This window comes from Mustela nigripes, chromosome 10 (assembly GCF_022355385.1).
Source record: "Mustela nigripes isolate SB6536 chromosome 10, MUSNIG.SB6536, whole genome shotgun sequence".
Lineage (NCBI taxonomy): Eukaryota > Metazoa > Chordata > Mammalia > Carnivora > Mustelidae > Mustela > Mustela nigripes.
The window spans coordinates 49,177,263-49,199,493 of record NC_081566.1 but is presented as its reverse complement, the minus strand read 5'-3'; the positions used below and the strand labels follow the sequence as shown (position 1 = coordinate 49,199,493).

The 22,231-nt window shown below is 32.3% G+C and overlaps 1 protein-coding gene across 4 annotated transcripts in view; it reads right to left on the bottom strand.

Moving 5' to 3' along the window:
- Positions 1–22,231, bottom strand: part of BRINP3 (BMP/retinoic acid inducible neural specific 3) — a 399,028-nt gene that overhangs the window by 365,853 nt on the left and 10,944 nt on the right. For all 4 annotated transcript variants that reach the window (XM_059413324.1, XM_059413327.1, XM_059413325.1 and 1 more), the window contains exon 2: positions 8,143–8,428. In XM_059413324.1, coding sequence (XP_059269307.1) covers positions 8,143–8,378 — 236 coding nt within the window. In that variant the 5' untranslated portion in view covers positions 8,379–8,428. The remainder of the gene's footprint in view (positions 1–8,142; positions 8,429–22,231) is intronic.

The following is a 22,231-nucleotide window of genomic DNA, read 5'->3' as shown; positions in this document are numbered from 1 at the left end:
AATCCTACACTGCTTGTGTTGTGTGTATGTCTGTGTGTGTGTGATCAGTTTCATCCACGAAGAATAAGAATGGAAGACTAAAATCTCATGTGACAGTTATTTTTTTTAACTTCCTTTAAAAGGTCTAGTATAATACACCATTCACTAGATAGTATTTTATGGATTGTAAGAGAATTAATTGGTCATCTTTTCGGCTTTTATGTTGGGGTAATTTTGTTTTAGGTAACTGTTAATAGCATATTCAAATATATGTTTTAATCCAAATACAGTAATTATGTTTAGACCTTGACATAATACATGCATTACATTAACCATATGTTTGGTTTTCTGAAGTCCCCTTGTCTTAAGTTATATTTATCATTTTCTTTTTTCTTTTTACTTTTTGTTTGTTTTTATATGTAGCAGTAAATTTTAAGATATATATGATGATTTTGTATCCACTTGTCTTACCCTTAAGGTTTGCAATAACATTTAAACTTATTCTTACCAGTTCTACTTTATAATTTAAGTAAATATAAATTTTGATTCCTCACTTATATTTTTGTAAGATTTTTACTGTCTTTAACATGGCTTTTCTTCTATGTATTTATTTTTATCAATTGAGCTTACAGACCCATATGATTTAATCATGATCTTTCATGTTAAATATTGTATCCGCCAAGATTTACATTTTAACATTTACAGGCAATTTCACAACCATCCTTGCAATTTTTACACTCACTGTGTGTAATGATCTTTAATGTGAATTTTATTTTTATTGCTACTTTTTATTTACCTACACTATTATGCCATCTTACCCAATGCCCTTTTATTTTTAGATTATTTTCTCCTTACCATCTCCTCTGTTTGTAGATTTCACAGCTTCTTACAACCTATGGAGAAGACAAATTGTATATGTGTATAATACTTGTATATGTGCATATTGAGGGGGGAATCATAAAGAGGTCATCTCTTCTACTGACTTTTTATGGAAATTTTTAAATTTCTTTTGTTCTGCCAGGCTTTTTATTTGTTCCTTTATCCTCCTGTGAGCATGGTCTCCCTACAATGTTACATGCACTCTGTTGTACACTACACTCTGTCTTATTTTATTTATGTAATATAAAATGGAGAGCTCTATTAACATGTAGAGTTTGCTAAGAGATAGTATGTGAGTCACTTTTCCCACTTGCTTTTTGTTTGCTGAAGAGTGCACTGGTGTGTAGAATTTTGGGCTTAACTATCAGTGTGTAGCTATCTTCATCTAATGCAGGAGTTAATCTGACATTTATTTTTCTGACAGAATGAACAAAAAAGTCCATGAGAAACTCTACTGACTTCATTCAGGGCTCACTATTTATTTCTAATTTACTTCTGAGAGCCCTTGTCATTGATACATAACCATCAATGTCAGTAATCACCTTTTTCCTCATAGAGTTACCAGAGCGAGAGGATAAAATATATTACAATCAGTTAAACTGCAATTTAAATAATGAATATTTTTTTTTAAGTATAAGTATGTCCCACATATTATATGGGTCATACTTAACTGGCAACTCTCTATCTACGATATTATTTTGGATAACCACCATTTCCAAACACCTTAAGAAAAAGAGAAATCTTCAAGTATTCAATCAACTAAGTTCTACATCTGAAACTAACATTACACTACATGTTAACTAACTGAAATTTAAATAAAAATTTGGGAAAAAAGAAAGAGAAATTAATTATTTAATACTGTGATTACATCACAAAGCAGGATTTTGCAGTGGAGAGATGGATGCCCAGTTTCTACTAGGTCCCAACTCTGGGCTTCTGAGTAGGTTGCTGAGTATGTCGTCCCCAACGTATTTCAGGTAGCTATCACTTTTGTCAAGACTATTTGGCTTCATCTATCTTATGTATTTAAATATGATTGCTACTCAATGATTCTTATAACTATGGAAATGCCTCTCATAGTTTGGCAGAAAATAGTGTGTCAACTATAATCTTGTGTTATGATGAATTTTCAACCTCCTCCTTCCATGGATTCATAGTCGTTTAGGAGGAAATTTAAAGTGACTGCTCTTGTTTGAAATTGTTATTTGGAAGACATTTTCAGCCAGAATCCTCTTAGTTTTTTTTTTCTTTTTTTTTTTTAAATGTATTCATCCTCAAATAAAGAAGGTCTTTATAATAAATGCTATCTTTACCATTCTATATGATTTATAATATTTTTAATAAATACCTGTCCAATATATATTCCTGATGAAGAATAGTTTCATCCATTACATGTGGTACACGGAAACCTTCCCCAAACTTAGAGGCTTGAAATAAGTTGTTTTTCTTTTGTTTTGTTTGTTTGTTTTGATGATTCTGTGAATGAATGAGCAATATCGGCTGAGCCCAGCAGGATGGTTCTACTCTTATACCTAAGGTCACTCGTGTATTTTCAGTTTTCTACTAGTTCGGCTTGGGCTGAATATTTTTAAATGGCCTCATTACTTGTCCAGTGATTGTTTCTGTCTGACACCTATCAGGCCCAGAGAACATCAGCTGGTCTGGTTCTTTTCTGCTCCATGCAGCCTCAGCTCCTCTATTGGTCTAGAGGAAACTTCTTCACGGAGTGGCTTCCGGTAAGATTCAGGGCAAGCCCACTGGACACACTTCATAAGACATTGCCTGCATCATTCTTGCTGACGTCACACTGACTGAAGCAACGTGGATGGCCAAGCCCAGAGTCAGTGAGAGAAATAATACACAAGGTTGTTGAGAAGGGGAGGCCAGATACACTGGGAACCTTAAATGCAATAGTTGTACACAATTTTATAAGTCTCTGGCAACAAAGAATGCATATTAGATAGAAGGATATATTTACTGAGCAAAGCTGACTAACATATGGAACCATAGAAATCAGAGTGGTAGAAGGATTTGGTTTTTGACTATCAACAAGTTAGTTAATTATCTATGGGGACTCTTATTTCATTTCTGGCTTGTTTTTATATTATAGTAAAATGGTCATTGAATTTGAATTAGAAATATAAAATTGTTTACTGTTTGTTGTTTGTAGACATATTGTTTAAAATCTCTGAATGCATTAAGGAGGGCACGTATTGCATGGAGTTCTGGGCGTGGTGCATAAATAGTGAGTCTTGGAACACCAAAAAAAAAATAAAATTAAATTTAAAAAAAATCTCTGAATGTTAGTTTTTTGAAATCGATATAATGATAATCAATGAGAGGCACCTGGGTGGCTCAGTCAGTTAAGCATATCCCTTCAGCTCAAGTAATGATCTCAGGGTGCTGGGATGGAGCTCTCAGTTAGGACCTAGGATCAAGCTCCAAGTCAGGACCTGGAATTGAGCCCGAAGTCAGGATCCCTGCTTAGCGGGGAATCCACTTCTCCCTCTCTCTGCCTCTCATCCCTGCTCCCCGCGTACTCTCTCCCTCTCTCAAATAAAGAAATAAAATATTTTTAAAATAATAATAATGCCATCAATGAAATGTTATAACAAAAATCACATATAAAAATAATGGAAGGTCTTTGTAAACAAATAAAAATTTTATTTTTCCACATGAATGTATGTATAGATACTAAACTCTAATGGAGTATATATTGCTCTTATAACAAAATTTATGAGCTTAATAAACATTCATAATAAATATTGAATGTGGAAAAAATTAAAGGAAATAATTTAGTAACTTAATTTGAGAATTTCTATTTTTTAATCCAAAGCTGACACAGTATTTAGTTACTTTAAAAATATTTTATATGGTGGGTGCCTGGGTGGCTCAGTGGGTTGGGCCTCTGCCTTCGGCTCGGCTAGTAGTCTCGGGGTCCTTGGATCGGGCCCTGCGTCAGGCTCTCTGCTTGGCAGGGGCCTGCTTCCCCGTTTCTCTCTCTGCCTACTTGTGATCTCTGTCTGTCGAATAAATAAATAAAATCCTTAAAAAATATTTTATGTCGTGAAATATAAAATATTATATGAATGACTGTCTAAAATAAATATTTAGAATGTAAAGAACACCATGGTAATGATCACCTATTTTAAGAAATTCAGTATCGTCCTTTCCTTAGAATCCCTCGTGTTTTACCCTAAAAATCCTATCCTCTTTATTGCCTCATAGAACTAATCACTATCTTGATTTGTGTTATAGTAGCTTCTTGGCTTTTCTTTAGGTTTATCTTTACATATGCATCTCTAAATAATATAATTCAGTTTTGTGAATTTCTTAGAATCATATTGTGATCGTATATATATATATATGTGTATATATATATATATCATTAACAGGAACATAGCCATCAGTAGCAGCACAGATGAATCCTCAAACCAGAATGTTAAGTGAGATAAACTGAGCACAGGAAAAATTTGCACACAATATGATTCTATATATACATATATATATGTATATATATACATATATATATCTTAAAACAGAACATATATGTATGTTAATACACCTGAATTGACCACTATCTTTTTGATGTTTAATGCCTGATGTTTTAAGAAATTCTTACATATCTCATTATCATGAAATACATGCTTTTTTCTAGAAATAAATGTTTTCTTCTAGAGACAACATTTTTGCATTTCTTATGTAGACCCTTATTCCGTATTAAGTAGATTTGTATATACAATACAAAGAAAGAATCTGATTTCTGCTTTCCTCATATAGATACTCAAATTGCATACCATTTATTCAAAATCTCACCCTTTCCCATACATACACTATTTCATATTCTCCTGTCATATATGAAATGTCCATACATTTGTTTATCTTTCTAGACTATCTTGTCTTTTGCATAGCATGTTTTAAATATAGTTTTTTTTCAGAGGGCATGACCATGAAAACCAATAAAGCACAACATTTACCACTTATTTCAGTTGTGTCCTATTCTCACTAAAATTTTGCTTTGAAAAATTATTTCAAAGAATTAAACTAAGTTGTAGTAATAGGACATATCTTTATATTATCTTGGAAGATTCTAAGAAAAGCATCATCATTTTCCCTATGATTCATTTGTACATGTGCTTAAACAAAGAATAGTAGAGGTTTGGCAAAACAAACAAACAAACAAACAAAACCTTTTATTTTATATCACCATATTTGAAGATCTATATATGTTTCTTTTATGGAAATAAAAATCACCTCCTTATGACATAGAACTTACAGCTGTGATTCAAGGTAACTCTAAGTTTGAGTTATTAAAAGTGAATCCCTTGTCCAGAGCTCTTATAATTTATGCAAAGAATTGAGAATATGCAGACCTGGAACAAATTATGCATTTGCTGGTGGCCATAATACCTAAGGGTATTTTTAGAACATAATAACCAATCACATGTTTCCCACATATTAAGGGACCAAGTATACTCCTATTCTATACTTTTCAGTGGATAAAATTTCTCCAGGCATAGCCCATTTTCTAAAAGTGAGGGTACTTAAAATGCCTATGCTTAGGTTCTATTATTGATCTTCAGCTAAGACTGAAAGATGGCTAAAAACCAAACTTTTAGTGTTAACCAAATAACAACTTAAGCGTTAACAAGTTCATTCTTGGTCTTCCAATTCAATGATCTACTCATAAAATGATCTTTTCTTAAGTCATAATGTTGTTTCAGAACAAAAATCTAAAAATTCTTTATAATTATAAGTTTAAAAATACAAATATAAGCCTTGTTAGTTGAAAAACATGCACTTTGTCAAAAAAAAATAATAATGGCACTTCCTTTTCCCTTCTATGCCTTGACTATGATCCTAGTAATAAATATTCAATGATTATGATCTTGCTATTGTATATTTGAGGTGAAAAGAAAAATATGTTGCCGGAGAAGGAGATAAAATGAAAACAATTGAAAAAGATTTTACCTCATTATTTTAAGAGTCTTAATATGGTTCACATTTAAAACTAATGCCTTTAAGAAACTATATCAATACAACACCCCACATGAAGGAACTTATGACAGTAATAACAAACACTAGTAGAACTTGGCTGATCACTTTGTGAAATTATGTGATCTTTTAAAATGATTAATCTAGCATCTAATGTGGAAAAGTATTAATTTTCCTTCTGTGTGTCTTATATACAAATTCTGCATAACAGGGCAAACATTTATAAAAGATAAAGTCTCTAATAATTATTTTTTATGACAAATACTTTTAAAAGTCAAAACAACAGCAAAAAACTATTTCAGTCCTTGGATTTGAGAATCTCTAATATCTCAGCTACAAGTTTAACTTCACTAGGAATAATGCCCATTATATTGGATGCATAGGTCGATAGAATTCTCTGAAATTTAGGTAAATGCTATTTGGATAAATGAAATGTCTCACTGTTCTGACACAAAAGGAACCCTCATAAATATATTATATTGTTCACTGTAGAGCAACCATCGAAGGTAACATAAGAAGTTATAGCCTGACCCGGGCAGAGCTAACGCGATGCTATATTCCATTGTTTATAAACAGATAAGTCCAACACATGTTTATTAGAACCACAAAGGCAAAAACATCGGAAGGATGAGGGGTATAGGGCTCATGTAGATCTTTAAGAGTACAGTCCCATAAAGTCTAAAGGGAATATACGAGTTTTGCAAACACATCCCAAGACATTATTTTTCATTACCTTTCACTATGGCGATCCAAATAATGTCTCTTTCATTCAACTTTGAACTTCTGAAGACATGTCAAGCCATGTTTTCAACTCACAGTTCATCGACCAATAAACAGTCAAACAAACACACACCAGACAACACCTCAGACCTCCCAGTAGAGATGTCAATGGATCATGGAGACACGCTCTGGGTTAGTTCATTTGACAGACTATTAATAATCCTCTTGCAGAATGCTGAAATATTAGACATTCTTACAATCTTAAATTCAAGTAGCTCCATGCAATTTGTAAAGGAAATCTGGCTAAACCAACAAACACATGTAAAAAGGAATAAAGCTAGAATCATATTATATTGACTGTTTTCTGCTGCACTTCAGAAAGAAAATCTTTAATATGTATTATGTCATCTTTTTAAAATTAGGATAAATCTTTTTTACAGACTTGTGTCCATGCTCTGGCTGCCTAGACTAAGGGACTTCTTATTAAACACACTCACAGACAGACACACACACACACACACACACGCAGAGCAGTGTGATTTCATGAAATTGTTCAATACCTTCAGTCTTTTCTGTAAATATGCATTGCTGATAGGATTTATAAATTTCTCACAATGCTGTATAAAAGACTACATACAGACCAGAAGCACAGTGCCCTCTGGTGCACATACAATATAAAATAAAATATTTATATACCAGTATCTACATAGATGCAGACACAAAAATACAATACTAAGTTGTGCTTCTACATAAATGCTAAAGCAGTTGCTGGGAATTGTAAATTTCTATCATGAAGAAACAACCCAAACTGATAACTGTACATAAAACATTCTTTATGGCAAAGATCAATACAATCTAATCCAGTCAGGCAACCATTTGTACACTCCTCTATTTAATGGATTCGCTGGGCTTGGGGAAGCAGGCAGGCTGTTGGACCTAATATATGACTCCTTTTGTGTAACTTATTTAGATTCAAATATATAAGAACAGTAAAAGTTAAAGGCCATATATCTTAATCCCCTCCTTTTCCTTGGCCTTTGCTAGCATGTCACATTTATCTGCTACTTCTTTTCAACCCATCACCATTTTCTCCTTTTTACCTTTAAGGGGAAAAAGAATGAGGTGACTCAACTTCTCAGTGACTAGCGGAAGATACCATTTCCATTTAAGCTAAAAAAAGAAAGGTAACATAGCGTGGCATAGGTAGAAAGGAATCTCAAATTCGTTTAAACATTTGCCTCTTTAAAATGATAAACTCAACCTTAATGTTAATTGGAATTTATTTAGGGAGTGTAACATTCCTAGAATTTGAGACAGTTGTGCAACTGGTCACCATTACTAGTTTCTTGGTTTTTTTTTTTTGTTTGTTTGTTTGTTTGTTTGTTTAATGGCTCGTTACATCTATAAGAAATACTTTTAAATAACAAGAAAACAGTACTATTGTGAATGGTAAATAATGACCCTTCTGATAATAACCCTTTCCCATCTGAAACTTTCCCTTAGAGAAACTTATTTACACACAACTTTCAAGGAAGGTAGCTCTATAATTGCTTTCCCTTTGCTTCATACCTGTATATCTTGTATCTTGTGCTAAATCCCTGCCGGCTTCTGTCCACAAAATCTGTGTATTCCTGTGAGCGATGGAAGGGTCCCTTATCAGAGAGGAGCCAGTCGAAGGGGCTTGTGGCATGCTGATCCGAAACTGCAGCAACCGCTAAAACCCAGCAATGAAGACTCAGGGCTATCCACTCCCATAGAGCCATCAGAGAGAACAATTCAGCACCAGCTCTGCTCCGCCATATCATGCTTCCACTGGGAATTTAGAGCCTTCATTCTCTTAGCTTTCCCTCAACACCTAGACAAAATACACAGGCAATTAGTTAGCCCCTAGAAGAGTCTTTTCTAGCAGTTAAGGTGCTGAGGTAGGAAATTCCTTTTTTGTTTAATCTAATATCATTAGTTTTAAATTAAATGATAGCAAAAGTAAATAAAAACTAAAACAACATCTTCCCCCCCCCCAAAAGCTGTATGTCTTTCAGACTTTGTGTCCTTTTTTATTCATTGGAAAACAAGTCGCTGGGTCATACCAGACTCTGTCATGACAGTGTCCTACAGTCACAGTTGGTTTTGAATAATCCTTCTTTTTTGTTTAAGTGTTTATAACATTGGACACTTTCCAAATAAATATTGAATATTTTAATCATCTCATAAATCGTGTTATGAAATCAATGTGTCACCTCAAATTTGTATTATGAATTTTAATATTCAGTGTATTTTAATGTTTACTTAATGTTCTAAAATGCTTTAAAATGAATTAAAATGCATTAAAAATGAATTAAAGATAGGTAATTATCTTCATAGTATCAATAATAAAAGGAATAAAATTGGTGCAAAAATTCATATATAAATTACTGTGTTTATATTTGTGTGTTTCTCTACCTATCATCTATCTGTCTCTAGAAGTAGATGGATGGATGTGTGGGGGTGATTGGTGAGAGAGGAGGTCTGTATGCTTTCTCAGGTTTTTTCCCATTATTCTACTAAGGACAAACTTCCCTGATTATTAAGGCAGAACCATAATCAAACTATTTCTAGGACTTTAAAAAATTTAAATGTGCATCCATGTTCTATTCATGAAACAAACAGGCGTACCTACAAAATTCATATACACACAAAAACTATGACAATGTAGATTATACATAAACCATGAACCCATATACATTAATTTTATAAGCGTTCAAAAATAAAGTACCAGGGGGTGCAATCCAAGTGTGGTTTAGTATAAATAACTTTACACAGAGTAGCTGATGCAATGTCTTTACACTACACAAAATATTCTACAAATATTTGCATTCAATTTTCCTTTCCATCTTCACTGATCTTTCCCAATATCATTATTTATAGCACGTTCAACTATGCAGTATATAAATTCTGACTAATGAAAAAGTTTTGATTGTGAGAGTTTTTAGTCAGCAAAATATCTTTAGAAAGCAATCAAAATGCACAATATTAAATAAAGTATTTTAATGATAATTGTTGCCATATTGCTCTGTTTTGATAGGGCCATTGATACTTTAATTTGCTTTCTAGTTATAACCCTACAATTCATAACTTAACACTACACTATTTATACATGAAAGGTATACAGCAGTAATTTTACAACTATAAAGTATTTCAAACAGTGATGCAATATGACTAATGTAGGTCATCAGATCTAGTTATACACACTATACAATCAGAAGGACCAATGCCCACATGCTGTATGAGTTGTCCCAATCATTGAGTTGCTCTACTCTGATGATTAAACAATGTGCTCTTTTGAAAATAGCAACAGAAGTCTTGCAAGAAAAGAAACTTAAATATTATTTATCATAGTAAGGATGACATATAATAGAAAGATCTTGGAATATAGTTAGGACTTTCTGGATCTCCATCAATTGCTTGTATAAAGGTGATACTGAAAATGATTCAATACATAATTTCTAATGCTGATGAAGAAAATAAGTACTTTTAGATATTGTTTCTTGTGTGGGAACTATACCAGTTATTTTAAATTAATTTTATTTCATTTGTATTAATAAACAAAGAAGTATTCCTATGTTTAAGGTATAGCATAATGCTTTTATGACTAATACATATTTATTTTTGTTAAACACATATTTTTACTCTTCTGATCAAATATATTCAAACTAGAAACATTTAATCATTATTACAGAAAGTCATGTTTTTTCTTATCTAAAATACCTAGATTAGTGCCTAGAATGTTGGAAGGACATTAGGAATGCTTCAAAGTACATTTCACACTGATATGAAATCCTATAATTGTATACCATAAAATTAAACCTAACTCTTTTTGCTCCAGCACATGATTTTTAAAGACACACAACATTAACAAAGTAGTACACAATTGACTTGGATAGCATTTAAGGTATCTAAAATGTTATGGTTTTCCAATATGTAATTGACCAGAACCACCATATTTGTTCTTTTCTTACCAAATGTGTTAAAGATATTTCATAATCTTGTTGTATTTCCTAATCTTAACACACAGGAAACTGGAAAGATTTTCTTGTATTATGTGTGGAGGGAACACTTAAAAATGTTAGTATTAGGTTTTAATTATTTCTCTTTCTTCTACTTTTAACTTGGGTACATGCTCTCACTTCTGTTCAGTATTTTTTTTTTTTTCTGAAAGAAAGTTTATCAGCAATGGTATTATGAGAATATCAATCCTGTCCAAATTTATATTAATTTTGGTGATCTCTTGAAATCATTATAAGGTCTTTTTAAAGACATGAACAATAACCAAAATATAATTCCCAACATTTCAACTCAAGCCACCTTTGGGAAACTTCCCTTAAGAGTTACGAAACGGAGAGAAAAGCAGTGTTAGAATATATTAAAACAAGGATGTATGTTTCCAAAGATCCTTAGGACAAGTGGCCTTTAGACTCAATGTTCACTAAAAAACAAAACAAAACAAAACAAAAAAACCCCACCTCATTCACCTAGTTTTTTTTTACAAAAGCCGGTAAATGCGCTTTTGTAAATGAGTAGTAAATTTTAAATTATTACTGAATGGCCTGACTTGGTTCCTTTATTTTGTTTGGATTAAGAGCGATATTTATTCTTGTGTGAGAGATGAGTTTATGATAGAGATTGCCAATTTCAAAAGTAGTAAGTATGGCTCCTTTGAGGAATCTTGGAGGTCACTACTAAAGTAAACTGCTATATTAGAGGTAATACCAAGGAACGGAAGTTGTGAGGTTCAAGGAAAGAAAGTAAGAATTATTAAACTAATAAGTGAATTATTATGACAGTGGAGTGTAAGGAAATGGCAAAATTATCTTGAATTTACTATTTCTGACTGTCTAAGAGGCCAACAAGGGAAAATACAATGTCAGTGCACAGTATATTCTAAAACATGTAAGGGTGTATTTTATGAATAACGAAATATAACAAAACATTAGAATAACTAAAAACATGAGGTCATATTTAAAAAGTATCATTTAGTTAAAAATAATACTTATCAAGTTTTTCTTTTCCAAAATTAAGAGGAAATAATAAATACTGAAATATCAGATTGTTTAAAAAATAGATATTTAGTATGTAGCCTTCTCTTATAACAAAAACTCACCAAATAAAATCCGGTGGTAACATTATCAATTCACACAATTTATTATTCGCAAATACCCCAAAAATACACCAGAAGAAAGAAAATACACCAAAAGAAGTTACATATATAGTAATATGCACTAAAGCATAAAATAAATATATAAAATAATATGTAATATATATAACATATATAAATGCATATTCTAGTACACAATAAATATTTCTCCTCATTAGTTCTTCTTAATCCTATTCCAGGGTGGCAGTGCGTTATTTTTATCTAAAACACTGGCATACCATATGTATTTGAAATTCATGAAATAATAGAACTTATAAAGTATTTCCTATAATAATACAGATAAATTTCTAGTATAACTGAAATTAGAAAGAAGAAGAAAATTATGAATTAATGACTTAGACTTTATATCCTTTAGATTGGTGGGTCATGTCATAGAGGTTCATCTCTCTATTAGAAGTTATCTAATATCTAATTGAATGTTCAAAACTAATTATTAATATTTGTTGAACAATTAATATGGCATTCTATATTATTTCTTCTTTTAGGCTTGCATTTGAACTGATTTTTGCTGCTAACATGTTCAAAGTATTTTCTCAGGAAATAAAACCCGCTTCTAATCTTGCATATGCAAAGAAGCTTCATAAAATAATTGTGTCAAGGAGATTTCTTTTACTTTAATTTTGAAAAATGTGAAACCCATGAGAAAGTTGAGAGGCTAATACAGTAAACACAGATAGCCTTCAGCCGCATTTACCAGCTGTTTACATTTTAACACATATTCTCCTCTACTTCTCAATCCCATGTTTTTTATGGAGCAAAGGTCTAAGGAAAACTGACTCCTTTGCTCCAGGTAATGCAAGCAGTTTCCATATTCCTCATTTTCAGCAACTGCTACACTGCTTTATAAAATAGCTCCTTAAGGGGCGCCTGGGGGCTCAGTGGGTTAGGCCGCTGCCTTCGGCTCAGGTCATGATCTCAGGATCCTAGGATCGAGTCCCACATCGGGCTCTCTGCTCAGCAGGGAGCCTGCTTCCTCCTCTCTCTCTGCCTGCCTCTCTGCCTACTTGTGATCTCTCTCTGTCAAATAAATAAATAATAAAAATCTTTAAAAAATAAAATAAAATAAAATAGCTCCTTAAAATTCATGATCACTAATATTGGAGTTTGTAAGTATAAATAGTTAAATCTTCAAAACAAAGTCTCCAATTCTCCAATTGTTAAAAAGCCACCTTCTTCCTTAATAAACAAATGGAATATATCTTATTCTATGAAAGTGTAAATATCAGAATCATTTTATTATTATAAAATAATATATTGTATATCATGCTCCCAGAATCTATTAAATATATAGCATATTATTATATTACTCTATATCATATATCGTATTTTATTACATATTAGAATAAATGTTAGCTCTGAAGTAAACATCTACTAAATGAACAGTATAAGTAAATGAATGATGAAGAGTTAAAATATATTTTAACTATAAATTTTCAATAGTTTTTCCAAATAGTTATAATTCATATTTCTTTTGGTAACATTAATAATAAAGAAAACTACCATAAAAAGGGAAATAATAAAAAGAGGTAAATATTAATTATAATTTACAGTAGGCAAAATGCCCTGATATATTTTAGTATGAAGCTGGATGACAGGTATCATTAAAAATACTGCTTAGAGGGGCACCTGGGTGGCTCGGCCTACTCTCAGTTTTGGCTCAGGTCATGATCTCAGGATTGTGGGCTCGAGCCCCATGACAGGGTTCCGTACTCAAGCAGGGATTCTGCTGGAGATTCTCTCTCCCTCGCTCCCTGCCCCTCCCCCTGGCACATGTGTGTTGTGCATGTGTTCTCTTCCTCTTTAAAATAAATCATTTAAAAAATAGATAAAATAAAATAATTAAACAAAACAAAATAAAATAAAAATAAAAATACTGCTTTGGGGGTACCTGGGTGGTTCAGTTCGTTAAGTAACCCCCTTTGGCTCAAGTCATGATCACAGGACCTGGGATGACATCCCATGTCACACTCTGCCCAGCAGAGAGCCTGCTTCTCCCTCACCCTCTGCCTGCTGCTCTGCCTGCTTATGCACTCTCTCTCTGTGTCAAATAAATACATAAAATCTTCTAAAAAAACTACTGCTCTGATTCTAAGAAACTTAGAATCAAGTGAGGAAGGCTTTATGAGAGGTAGAACACATGGCCCGTGCAATCTCTTAGAAACTAAAACATCTATCAACTAAAAATCAACATTCTTCATTTAATTTTCTCTTTTTGGTTTTCTTATCTCACAAATGACACTTCGCTATATTCAAATCTTTAAGCCAAATTATTTTTTATTTAAATTCAATTAACTAATAGTGCATTATTAGTTTCAAAGATAAAATTCAGTGATTCATTAGTCTTATATAATACCCAACACTCATTACATCACAAGTCCTCCTTAATGTCCATCACCCAGTTACCCCGTCTCCCTACCCTACTCCCCTCCAGGAATCTCAGTTACTTTCTTATGATTAAGAGTCTCTTATGGTCTGTCTCTTTCTCTAATTTCATCTTGTTTTATTTTTCCCTCCCTTCCCATGTGATCTTCTGTTTCTTAAATTCCACATATGGGATCATATGATAATTGCCTTCTCCTAATTGATGTATTTCGCTTAGCATAATACCCTCTAGTTCCATCCACATCATTGCAAATTGCAGAATTTCATTTTTGATGGCTGCATAATATTTCTGTGTGTGTGTGTGTGTGTGTGTGTGTGTGTGTGTGTACACACACACACCATCTTTTTTTATGCATTCACCTGTCAATGGGCATCTGGGCTTTTTTCCTAGCCTATTATGGACATTGCTGTTATAAACATTGGAGTGTAGGTGCCCCTTTGGTTCACTACATTTGTATATTTGGGATAAATCTCTAGTAGTACAATCACTGGATTGTAGGATAGCTCTATTTTCAACTTTCTAAGGAACCCCTATACTGTTTTCCAGAGTTTTAAGGTAAAATCCTACTTTCCTCTACCTTCTCACTCATGACATATATCCAATCAATTCCCAAGTTCCTCCCAAGAATCAAATCATCAAATCTATCACTTTCTTTCCACACCCACTTCACTTGAGTGGGTCATGCTGTACCCCCAACCTACCAGCATAGTCTCATTCTGTATTACTACAATAGCTTCATAATTGCTTTTCTTAACACCCATGTGGGTCTCCCCAATTTGTTTGTTTCTCTTTCGTTTTGTTTTTACTAGAGTTGTCTTGCTATAAAGTTAAATTTGAGCAAATAACTCTTTACCCCACTTATGATTTTGTGTCACCTGCCCCCTGGATAACGTCCAAACTCTTTAAGATAATTTATAAAATTATCTTCCCTTACTTAATCCTTCATCTGTATCTCTCCCCTGTGTATGCCACCACAATTCTCAGCCAAACAGCTATATTTCTGTCATAATTTTATTCCTCAAATTCACCTCACTTTCTCCCTTTCTTCAGCATCTTTGCATATGCAATTTATTCTACCTAAACTATTATTTCTACTTGAATCCCTTCACTTGCCCAATCCTTACCTATCTTTCGATTTCAGACTAGATTATCATTTCTCCACAAAGCTTTCTGAGAGTCTTTAAAATTGGTTGGCCTTATTTCTTGATTCCATTACTTCATCTATTATATTACAGTTACATTGTATATTTATGTGTATATTTTGTCTTTTTGGCTGCATATCTCCCCTGCCTCCAATTAGACTTAGTTTTAGAAGGACAATAATTATTCTTACTTTAGCGACAACTGGGGTACAGGTAGCATAGTACCTGAAATAAAGTTGCTTAATAAGTATTGGTTGAATGACTGAACAAATGGTGATTAAATAAGTACTAAATTGAGGTGTAATAAATGTGATATGGATGACAAGGTTAGAAAAACTCCTTCTATGGGGGAAGAGGAAGCTTTACAGAGGACTTAGCATCTGAGCCATACCTCAGGATGAGAACAGCTTTTATAGTTGAGAAAGGAGGGAAAGAGAGTCCTGATATAATGGTCCAGGTGTCCAAATCATGAAGGTGAATGGCATGTTCAAGTATTATCAAAGCAAAGCATTCTTAATAAAAAACCATTAAGTAAAAAACCATTAAGAACAAGGACATAGAATCAAAATTATTAGCTTTAAATTCAGTGGTAAGAAATTATCATGATCATGCATATAATTGTGAAAAACTTAGGGTCTTTTCATTTATGTTCTATTGTTCATAGTTTCTAAAGATAGACCAAATGAATAAGAGTTCAAAGGTAGAGTCAAACATAGATTCTCTTCTCACTAATAAGCACCGTATATATCTTACTATGTTATCACTTTTGAATTTAAATAATAATAATATAGAAACAGCAGGTGAATAGCTCGTCCCCCCCCCCCCGATTTGAAAGGTCATATTCTAGAGGTAACTTTAATTGAAAACCTTCCAAACTTCATTAGAGAAAAAAAAAAAAAAGACAATGATGATGAAAATGACATACTATTTTTATTTTCTTCTCAAGAAATTACTTTTATTTTATTTTTAATAATTTTTTAAAAGATTTTATTTATTTATTTGACAGACAGAGATCACAAGTAGGCAGAGAAGCAGGCAGAGAGAGAGAGAGAGGAAGAAGCAGGCTTCCCGCTGAGCGGAGAAGCTGATGCGGGGCTCGATCCCAGGATCCTGGGATCATGACCCGAGCTGAAGGCAGAGGTTTTAACCCGCTGAGCCACCCACGCGCCCCAAGAAATTATTTTATCAAGCTCTTTTGATATGTCAAGCATTTTACCAATATTTCCTTATTTCACCTCCTAGCAACACAATACAGTATAAATTGTTATCACCATTAGCTTGTTGAGATGACAGAGGTTCAAGGTGAATAAATAAGCAGCAGGCAAGGACTGAATGCCAATGTTCTTGAAGCCAAATTGAAAACCATGCTCTCCCTATTACACCGAACTGCAACTTAATCAGAACTGATTGCAGATCGAAAGTTATTTATTAGGATTTTTGTTGCCACTTAATGAAGTGCTCTTGAACAAAATAAAATTTTAAAATAGAAAATAGGGGCACCTGGGTGGTTCAGTCAGTGAAGCGTCCGACTCTTGATTTTTAGCTCAGGTCATGATCTCAGCGTCGTGGCATCCAGCTCCCAGTATGGTTTCGTACTGGGCTTGAAGCCTGCTTAAGATTCTCTTTCTTTCTGAGGAATCTGGGTCACTCAGACAGTTAAGCTTAAGCATCTACTTTGGCTCTGGTCATGATCCTGGAGTCCTAGGATCTAGCCCCACATTGGGCTTCTGCCTCAGCCAGATGTCTCCTTCTCCCTCTCCCTCTGCTTCTCCCTGCCACACGTGTTCTCTCACTTTATCTCTCTCTCTCTCTTGTTTGCTCTCTTCCTCTCAAATAAAATCTTTGGGAAAAAAAAAATTCTCTTTTCTTCAATGTCTGCCCTTCCTTTCCCCTCCCTGAAAAAAAAAAAAAAAAAAAACAAATACTAAAATAAAATGGAAAATTTAAATATTAGAAATATAAAATAAAATTAAAAATTAAAGTGGGAGTTTTTTCTCAGTCTATTAGAACCAAGTGATCTGAGTATTATGGGTTTTCATAATATAAGTTTTCATATTACAGGTTTTCAAAGCATATCTGCTTCATCTAATTTAATTTTTCAATGAAAGTTATAGTTTAATCAACTAAATGTGATTCTGTGTCATATATTTAAAGACATGTACCATAAACTAAAAATATCAAAAAACTACTTTTTTTGATTACATGTATTATTTATTGGATTAAAAAGTATAATAATGGTCAGCATGATTTAATTTACCTCTCCGTTCTTCAGAGAAATTACGATATTACTCCGAAAGACTTAATGATGCAATCTTACTAAAAATTGCTTTATAGTATTGCAAAAAGGAAAAATAATATCCAACATACATAAAACAGAGATCGTGTCTCAAAATGGGACACTTAATAACATTTCAGTAGAATGAGATGATTTTAATATTTTGCTGAAATGCTATGATATATTTTTAATTAAGGTCAGTTTTCTTATGTCCTCAAAAATGCCAGATAATGACAAGAATATGAAGATCATTTTAGCAATTGTTATTTTAAGGAATAATAATGTGAAAAATCAAGAATACAACTAAATATATATATATTTTATAGTATTACTTGCAGGAAAAAATCCCTGGATATGAGGAAAATCATTTTAAAGGCATTGCTTTTCTAAAGTGGTAAACTCAACTGTTAAGTTTAGTAAACATATTCAAAGATATATGGATAATTTAATGCATCATCTACCTATATGCATATACATATGGATTTTCATTGTTGCACATTCGAGACTTATATATTGTATATAGTCAAATTAATAAAAAATAAGAGCTCCATTATTCAATGATTTACATCATTACTTTAGTAATGACATATTAATTGATGGCTTTAGTTAAATAACCAGTTATGTGCTATAATTTTAGACTTCAAACGACCTTAAATTGTTCTTCCTTAATTTAGACATTGTTTATTTAAAGGTAATAAATTTTTAAATAACCTAATGGAGTAGAATTAGTCATTTTATTATATAAAGATGTCAATAAATTCATCAAGATATAAAATCTTTTATATATATCATTTTCTATATAGATAGGCAGAATTTTGCCACTCTCTTTTCTGTATTCCACCAGGAGTATAGAGAAATGATTGCTTTTCCTTTGTGCACCTGTTGAAGTAAACAACCATGTGTAGACATGGGGAAAATAAAAAAGTCATTCTGACTTTTAGCTATGCGATTTGTCACTGGTATATCTGGAAATTATACCAAAAGGGTTTTTTGTTTTGTTTTGTTTTTCTTTTCCTTATGCATTGATAATTCTTTCAATTTCCCTCAATAAAAGGGAACAGATTTATAAAAAAACAAAAAAGATGTGATAATCCCTAAAGCAAAAAAGCATATAACTTTAGGTATTACAGAAAACTAAGGTATCCAATCAGGAACTTAAAAAATAACAGAATGCATTTTTATTTGAAATAGCAATTCCTCTTCAATTTTAAAAACAAATGTCCTGTGGGTTAATAACTACTTTAAATCCTTTCCAATATATTAGTTTTAAAATTCTTAAAATAACTGCTGACTAGATGGATTTTCACAAATATGTTACTATTATCATTTTTAACCCATTTTTTCACATGACCAGTTTATGAAGGACTTGCTGGCAGGGATTATGTTTTAGTAATCCTTGTGGCCACTAATGTTTAACATTAACATTAGATCTGGTAAATTTTTGGAACACACGCTGAACTGAATTCCTTTATTTTTTTCTTTTGTTCATGGGATATTTCATTATGTCTGCCTAAGCCAGCAAGAGATTGCCATTATATTAATCTGCTAGAAATGCTTTATTACTATACTTTTTCACTTTCCTTTTCTGTTTTGTTGTTTGTTTGTTTTTTGTTTTTTAATTTTAACTAGCTTGTTTTAAATCATGTTGTATAGGTTAAGATTAGCCTGAAAAGTGAATTTTTCCAGTGATTTAACTCCGCTAAGCCTATAGTCCAGTGGGTCCTTCTCATTATTTATTTTAGCTGATCAGGCAATACAGTGCCTCTGAATTACAGCTTTAAGTGTTTTCCATCTTAATGAGGGTTAGTATTCCTCTGAGGAGTATATACTGCAGAAGGAACTAATCTCCTGCTTGATCCTGTCAATACAATCTTGTCCTACCAATAAAGAAGAAGTTAAATGATACTACCTAATGGTAGAGCTGATTAGAAAAAATGAACAGAAGGTGAATTCCATTCCTTAATTCTTCAAAATCAGGTGATATAATTCTTAAAAGTCCAAAGTTCAAGAGTCACTTGGGTTTTTATATTTTAAACATAAAATATCTTGGCTTTTGAACATAAGTGATATAACAAAATATTTTGGTAAGATTTGGATTGTACTTAATTTTAATTCATAAGGAAAAGTGGTCAGAAAATAATTACGTTCAGATGCAAGATGTTTAGTATACTTAGATGGCAGAATCTAATTTTAAAGTAGAGTATGAGAAAGGCTTCTGAAAATTTATTATAATCAATATCTTTGATTACCAGTATAGTAAAAGAGTTTAAAATAAAGATTTTTTTTTTTCCCAAAGAAGATATAAAGATGGCCAACATACACATGAAAAGATGCTCAACATCATTTATCATCAGGGAAATGAAAATCAAGCCCACAATGAAATAATACCTTATCCTTGACAAAACAGTGAGAATTGAGCAAACAAGAAGTAACAAGTGATGGCTTGAAAAATGTAAAAAAAAAAAAAAAAAAAAAAAAAAAAGAAGAAGAAGAAAAAGAAACCTCCTGCCCTGTTGATGAGAATGCAAACTGGAGCATTCATTGTGGAAAAGAGTATGGAAATTCCCCAAAAGATTAAAAATAGAATACTGTGATCGATTAATTCCAGTACAAAGCATTTACACAAGAAAAACAAGAGCAACAATTTGAACAGATATATGTACCCCTATGTTTATTGCAGCATTATTTACAATAACCAAGATATGCAAGCAACACAAGTATCTATCAATAGATGAATGAAGAAGACAACAATGGAATATTATAGTGTCATAAAAAGAATGAGATCTTCCCATATGTGACAACATGAATGGATCTAGAGGATATTATGCAAAGTGAAATAAGTCAGATTGAGAAAGACAAATATCATATTACTTCATGTACGTGTGGAACTTTAAAAATTTCAAACAAAAAAGCACAAACATCCACAAATACAGAGAACAAACTGATGGATGATGTGGGGTGGGAGGAGGGGGGTGAAGCACAGTGGGAGATATAGGCGTCCAACTATGGAATGAATAAGTCACAAGGATGAAAAGTACAGCATAGGAGATATAATCAATGGTAAAATAAATAAATACTTTAAAAATAAAGATTAAAATAATATATATATATATTATATATATATACATATAGAAATGGAATGGAAATAATAGTTACAGACATCTGTATTTAATATGGTTACTGTAAGTAGGAATAAGATTCTGCTTTTTCTTGTATAATAATAATAAATAAAACATCCTGGCTTGTAAGGAGAATAAAACAATTTTCATCAGTAAAATAATTTTGTCACATAAGTGCATATTTATTTTTTTAAAAGATTTTATTTATTTATTTTACAGAGAGAGAAAGAGAGATCACAAGTAGGCAGAGGGGGGGGGAAGCAGGCTTCCCGCTGAGCAGAGAGCCCAGTGTAGGACTTGATCCCAGGACGCTGAGATCATGACCTGAGTCGAAGGGAGAGGCTTAACTCACTGAGCCACCCAGGCATCCCACATAAATATCAATTTAAAGAGATTTGGGGAAATCATTTTGAAAAAGGACTGTAAGTACTATGCAAATACAAGCACAATAAAGATTTTGCCTCTGACTTTACGGATAATGACTTCAGTCACAGTTTTGCAAAGTTTTAAAAATGCTTTTTAAAAAAATTTTTCAATAATGATCCTGGATAAAAACTAAAAGTGTAATACTAAATTGTTGTTCAGTGAAAGCATATACCATTGTAAAAATATAATAATAAACTAATATAGTTTACGACTAAGACATAGTGCTGGGCTGAAGTATAGAAATGTTGGTTTGGAACCAAATGGACAATAAATCTCTTGTTCTAGAATAGAACCAAAATTTACCTTGGAGTTAAGCAGGGCTATAAGGTGAAATGGGCTACTTAATTAGAAGTTATTATATGGAGATATATAAATAGGAGTATACCTTCTGAAGTCGCACACAAAGGAAATATTACATTTAAGGCACTTTCAAGGAAAGTCCAGTAAAATTATTAAAGTTTGTTTAAAAGGTACTGATTAGTAGTCCACAGAATTTTTTTTTTATTTCAAAATAATAATTTCCAGGTTCTTTTTACTCATCTATAGAAAGTGTTCAAGTGTTTTTAACCTAGGAGTGTATGGTTATAAATATTGTCAGTGGACTCCTAAACTTGTCTTCTAGTCTTCCTTACAGATATCATTAAATTCAAAGGGTAATTCTTATAATTCTTCAATAATTCCTATAATAATGTTATAACCACTGCAATTCCAGTACAAGCAACATGAGGCAAGTATTTGTATCTCTTTTATTCACTAATGCATCTATAGCATTAATAAAATAATTTGGCCCAGAGAACGCCCGAATAATAAGAAAATTAAATTTGTAAAGTAAATTCTTATAATGTTAATCTTTTTGTTGTTGTTGTTAATTTTAGTTACTAAAAAACAAAAAGGTATAACACGTTGGAAATACTGTCATTAAAAATAAGCTAACATTTAAGAACAAAACAAAACAACACAAATCATGATAAAATGTCAACGAAGTCATTACTCTGAGAATTGTTATGGTTTTATTTGCACAACCGTCCTGGTTCCTACATTTCTCTTATAATCTTCTAACTGGATAGAAAATTCATTCTTTATTGACCTATATTTATACTGAGGAATATGACAAACTTCTTC